General features: G+C 44.4%; 1 protein-coding gene across 1 annotated transcript; it reads right to left on the bottom strand.

Moving 5' to 3' along the window:
- Positions 1 to 964: 964 nt before the first annotated feature.
- On the bottom strand, positions 965 to 3,679 carry ARMS2 (age-related maculopathy susceptibility 2). Its single transcript, XM_004050213.4, is given in 2 exon segments — positions 965 to 1,399; positions 3,288 to 3,679. Coding segments are annotated over 2 exon segments (324 nt in total). The 5' UTR covers positions 3,585 to 3,679; the 3' UTR covers positions 965 to 1,372.
- Positions 3,680 to 6,015: the final 2,336 nt, after the last annotated feature.

Raw genomic sequence — 6,015 nt, 5'->3', positions numbered from 1 at the left:
TCATTTCTCACTCACCAGGCCTTGGCACGGTATTCTAGAGAGGATTTTTCCAGAGAAAAGGGGGCAGTTTTGAAGCCAAACAGACGAGTTCCCCAACATCCTCTCTGCAGCCCTCATTTGCAGGATTGAAGCTTTAGTTTTGAACAGGGCCAAGTCTATTCATGAATAATGAACAATGAAACACCACAGCTGCCAGAGCCTTAATCAGGAAACGAGGCTTCTGAATAGGAATGGAGCAGCCATGTTTGTGCTGCCCAGGAGGACGATTTCCCACTCCGGGCCTCTGTTCTCCCAAATGTACAAAGGACCCAGAATGCTCAGGGACTCCTATTGCCTTTCCTAAGTCACAGGTTCTAAGATCTAAGGAGCTATAGTAATAATTTTGGCTCCTCCTATAAGCTTAGCCTATCACTCTACTGCTTAGTAATTTCCAGGGGCTCTCCATGCCAGTAGAATGAAGTCCAAGCTTCTTACTCTGACTTCCAGCGTCCCCCATGCCCCTCAAGCCAGGTTGTCCTCTAGATCCAGGGTGGTGTAATCCATCCCTACTCACCCATTCTCCCATAGCAACAGAACCCTGGCTGGGGCCATGCCAGCAGGTAAAAGATGACTTCTCAGCTGGTTTCACCCCCTTTCCTCAGAGTGCCAGACCCACTCCCATCCCCTGTGGCCACCCCAGCATCAGAGGTCGTAACCTCCTTTAACAGCAGGTACACCCTGATGACAAACCCACATCAGTTCAGTTAGGTTCGGTTCAGGAAAAATTTCCTGAGCCCCTGCCACAGGGTAGACACTGCTAGACACTGTAAAGCAGTGTCGAATGATCAAGCCCCTGTCCTCAAGAAGCTCAAAGTCTAGAATTTTCTGCAGTGATGGAAATAATCTGTATCTGTGCTGTCCAAGAGGGTAGCCACTAACTACATGTGACCGCCAAGCACTTGAAATGCAGCAAGTGCAAGGATGATCTGAATTTTTATTTAATTTTAGTTAATGCCTATCACCCGGGAGAGAGAGGAGGGCGAGAAAACAAAGGCAGGATGACAGGAGGGAATGCAGTGACAGAGAGGAATCCAGATGTTAGGAGAAGATTGGGCTACATCTCAAGGGTTGAGAAAGATTTCACCAGCTGCACAGAGCAGAAGATGCATCCAGTTGGTGATGACGCGATGAGTCTGCCCAGGTGGGGAAATTCCAGGTTGCACAGTGTGGCTGCAGGTGGGAAGAGAGTCCTGTGGACAGTTGAGGCAGCTGGAGGGAAGGGGACCAGTCTAGGTTGTGAGGGACTCCCTCTGTCCTCCTAAGGATTTTTGGCTTCACATTGATGCTGATGAGAAGCTCCAGTTGGCTTTTAAGGAGATATGTTTTGGCAGAATCACCTTGCTGCAGTGTGGATGATAGACTGAAAAAAAAAATAGATTTAGTAATATGCATTTTTAAATAGACACATGACGATATTTTAGGTTGAGGAGCACTTTAAATTAAGTTGAAGATGCAGTTAATGTAACTCAATAGGGTAAGAAGTATAGACATTCCATTCCTTTTGTAACAATTAATTTATTTCTGTATGATCTCTTCAATGTAGACCCCCTCCTTCCAAAATAGGACAAAGGTGAGGAAGTTCAAAATACTTTTGAGAACTTTTTTTTTTTTTGAGACAGAGTCTCACTCTGTTGCCCAGGCTGGAGTGCAGTGGTGCGGTCTTGGCTCACTGCAACCTCCACCTCCCAGGTTCTAGCGATTCTCCTGCCTCAGCCTCCCAAGTAGCTGGGATTACAGGTGCTGCCACCATGCCTGGCTAATTTCTGTATTTTTAGTAGAGATGGGGTTTCACCATGTTGACCAGGCTGGTCTCGAACTCCTGACCGCAAGTGATTTGCCCACCTTGGCCTCCCAAAGTGCTGGTATAGAGCCATGAGCCACCATGCCTGGCCTATTTTTGAGAATTTCTGAAGCACTTTAGAATTACAATACCAGCATTTCTTTTTTTCTTTTTCTTTTTTTTTTTTTGTTTTTTGTTTTTTGTTTTTTAGATAGGGCAGCCTCTCGAGCCAGAGTAGGCTCAGAGACTCCAGCACTAGCATTTCTAATATCAAATCAAAACATTCATGTCTATTAGTTAAATAAAGACACTTAAAAGCCAACCCCAGGCCTGCTGCTGCTCAGTTTCCTTTTAAGCCTTTACATTCTATGTATTTGTTAAGATCTATAATTCAGATCTTTTATTAATTTAGGCGACCCCTTCCCCTAAATCAGTTGCATGAGACCAGCAGTCCATCTTTGCATTAATTGGCTCCTTCCAACATATTTGCTTTAGAAAATTAAAAGCATGGCATGTGATCAAATTTTTCACTCTCCATGTAAAGTATCAGATGGATACAATTCAAACAGAGCCCCAGGCAGCTACCAAAAGGTCTTGAATGACAGCTTGTCAATTTCTGTCACTCGGGAGCAGCTTGAAAAGCTCAGCGCGCTCACATTTAGAACATGCTGCCATTTAGGCAAAATGATTTAACATTGAATCAAGGACATTATGAGCCAGAATTTTAAATCTGCTTGTAAAAAACAAAAATTAAGAGAGGGAAGGGGTTCAACCTTTGAGTTCTCTCATTTGTCTAATTATATAGTACTACGGCAAGCACAAAGCGCCACAGTTCCGTAAGCATTAGAAAGCATTTACTAAGCTTATTTGGCAACATGGTCTCTAAGCTGCTTGATGTCTAAATTTTAAACCAACGTGACCTGTAAGGCCCAGATTCTTTCTCTACAAACTTGCATTGTTGTTTTCTTACACATACAGCCAAGGCATTTTTTTAAATCCATAAATGAGCAGGAAAAATGAGCATTGGAAAGCAGTGAGAATATTGAAAGAATGGTACAGCTTTCTAAACGACTCCTCTAACAACCCGGACGAGAAGCAGGCTGAGGTTTCCACCTCCTTCAGTAAACCCTAAAGCCAATTCACCGGCTTGAGGGGCCACTCAGATGGCCTTCTATAAGCTTTGGGTTTCTGCTCACCCCATCACTTTCTCAGACCTACTGCGTCTTCTTGTTTCCTTTTTCTGGCATGTAGCAGGTGCATTGGAAGTATTTACTGATACTCCCAACTCTCCAGCTATTCAACCAGAGGAAGGCTGAATTGCCTAGGCCTCCCTGTGGCCAGTGGTGCTCAAACCTGAGCATGCATCAGAAGCACCTGAAGCCTGGTTAAAATGCAAGCTGCAGGGCACCACTCCAGAATTTCTGATTCAATAGGTCTGGGGTAAGGCCTGATCATCTGCATTTCTTACTAGTGTCAGGTGGTGCTGAGGCTGCTGGAAGCTCCTCTGGGTTCCAGCAGGAGAGAAGAAGGCTGGTAAGCAGAGCTCAGTGTGGATTTTAGCAGCTGGGATCATGGAGTGTGATAAAGACAGTTTGCTCCTCTGCTTGTCACTGGCTCCTTCTCCACCAACTCCAGGGTCCAGCACAGACTCTCACAGATTGGAAATGAAGGACAGAGGAACCACCGAGGAGGACAGACTTGCCATCTCAGGCCCTCCTTTCCCCTCCGCCTCAGTTACCATCGGTCCTGGGTGTAGGCACAGCATGTAGGGTACAGGGACATAACGTGGTGACAAAGTTGCTGTCCCCTTGCCAAGCCAGCTGCCATCTCATTCAGCCAGGAGCACTGTCTTTTCCCGTCACACAAAAATGCCCCCAGGAGTCAGGGCACCCTGATAACTCCACCCTGAATTGTTGGGTGTTCTCAGGGAGGGTCCACCCCTCAGTCCTGCTCTGCCAGAGGAGGCAACAGAGATCCCTAGTATCCATTGAAATCATCTGTGAAGCTTTTAAAAAATGCAGAGACCCAGAGATTTGAAAAAAAACCTTGATTGTAGATCATAGTATTGAATCAATGTTGATTTTCCAATTTTGATCATGTTACTGTGGTATGAGAAGATTTTTTTTTAAGAAAAACACACTGAAATATTTAGAAATAAAGGACGTGCAACTTAAAGCCTGCAACTTAAATGTTTTAAATGTTTCACATGCTTTAAATGTTTCCAAGAACTAGAATGATGTAGCGAGGCTGGTAAGCATTCGGGAAATCTGAGATAAGGGTCAATGAGAGTTTTGGGGGTTTTGGGTTTTTGGGGTTTTTTTTGTTTTTTTTTTGTTTGTTTTACTATTTTTCAACTTTTCTCTAAGCCTAAAATTATTTCAAAATAAAAAACTTTTTTTTTTTGAGATGGGGTCTCATTCTGTTGTCCAGGCTGGTGTGCAGTGGTATGACCACAGCTTACTGTGGCCTCAACATCCTTGGGCTAAGGTGATCCTCCTACCTCAGCCACCTGAGTAGCTGGGACTACAGCTACAGATAGGTACCACCACGCCCAGCTATTTGTTATATTTTTTGTAGAGACCAGGTTTTGCCATGTTGCCAGGCTGGTATCGAACTCCGAGCTCAAGCAATCTACCTGCAAAAGTGCTAGGATTACAGGCATAATCCTAGCCCAGGCCCCCCAGCCTTTTTTTTTTTTTTCTGAGATAGGGTCTCACTTTGTCACCCAGGCTGGAATCCAGTGGCATGATCATGGCTCACTGCAGCCTCATACTCCTGGGTTCAGGTGATCCTCCCACCTCAGCCTCCCAAGTAGCTGGTACCACAGGTGTGCAGCACCACGCCTGGCTAATTTACTTTTTTTTTTTTTTTTTTTTGGAGATGGGGTCTTACTATGTTGCCCAGGCAGGTCTTGAAGTCCTGGGCTCAAGTGATCCTCCTGCCTCGGCCTCCCAAAGTGTTGGGATTACAAGTGTGAACCACTTCTCCCAGCCAAACACTTTTTTAAAAGGGAAAAAAAAGCCGGGCGCCATGGCTCACGCCTGTCATCCCACCACTTTGGGAAGCCAAGGTGGGCAGATCACGAGCTCAGGAGATCGAGACCATCATGGCTAACATGGTGGAATCCTGGCTCTACTAAAAACACAAAAATTAGCTGGGCATGGTGGTGCGTGCCTGTAATCCCAGTTACTCGGGAGGCTGAGGCAGGAGAATAGCCTGAACCAGGGAGTCAGAGGTTGCAGTGAGTCAAGATCACGCCACTGCACTCCAGCCTGGTGACAGAGCAAGACTCTGTCTCAAAAAAATAAAAGATAAAAGGAAAAAAAAAACTATTCCAGACTAACTGAATGAAAAACTCCAAGAGCACAAATAAACACATGAGAAGATGCTTTTGGCATCTCTAGTCATCAGCAAATCAACAAATCAAAACCACATTGAGATACTACTTCATAGGCACTAAGGTAGCCAGAATCAAAAAGTCAGATGATAACAAGTATCAGCAAGGATGTGGAGAAATCAGAATCCTTATGCACTGCTAGTGGGAATGTAAAATGGTATAGCTGCTTTGGAAAACAGTCTGGCAGTTCTTCAAACAGAGTGACTATATGATCCGGCATTTCCATTCCTAGGTAGCTACCCAAGAGAAAGGAAAACATGTGTCCATACAGAAACTGGAACACACATGTTCATAGCAGCACTATTCATAACAGCCCAAAGGTAGAAACAACCCAAATGTCCATCAACTGATAACAGATAAATTATGGCATATCCATAAAATGAAATACTATTCAGCCGTAAAAAAGAATAAAATACCCACTACAACATGGTGAACCCTGAAAGCATGGGGCTAAATGAAAGAAGCCAGACACAAAAGACAACATATTATATGATTTCATTCATAAGAAATGTGTATAACAGGAAAATCTACAGATACAGAAAATAGATTCGTGCTTGCTTAGGGCTAGAAGAGTGGGGAGAGGCTGGGAACAGTGGCTCATGCCTGTAATCACAGCACTTCTGGAGGATGAAGCAGGAGGATTGCTTGAGGCCAGGACTTTGAGACCAGCCTAGGCAACATAGCAAAAACCCATCCCTACAAAAAATAAATAAATAAAAAATAAAATAAAATAAGTTGTGTTTTTTTTTTAGTTTAGTGTGACTGTGCACACTTGTATTCCCAGCTACTCGGGGGGCTG

The sequence above is a fragment of the Gorilla gorilla genome, chromosome 8, assembly GCF_029281585.2.
Source record: "Gorilla gorilla gorilla isolate KB3781 chromosome 8, NHGRI_mGorGor1-v2.1_pri, whole genome shotgun sequence".
In the NCBI taxonomy this organism is placed as follows: Eukaryota; Metazoa; Chordata; class Mammalia; order Primates; family Hominidae; genus Gorilla; species Gorilla gorilla.
The sequence above is the reverse complement of the archived record's forward strand: the minus strand, read 5'-3'. Positions and strand labels throughout refer to the sequence as shown.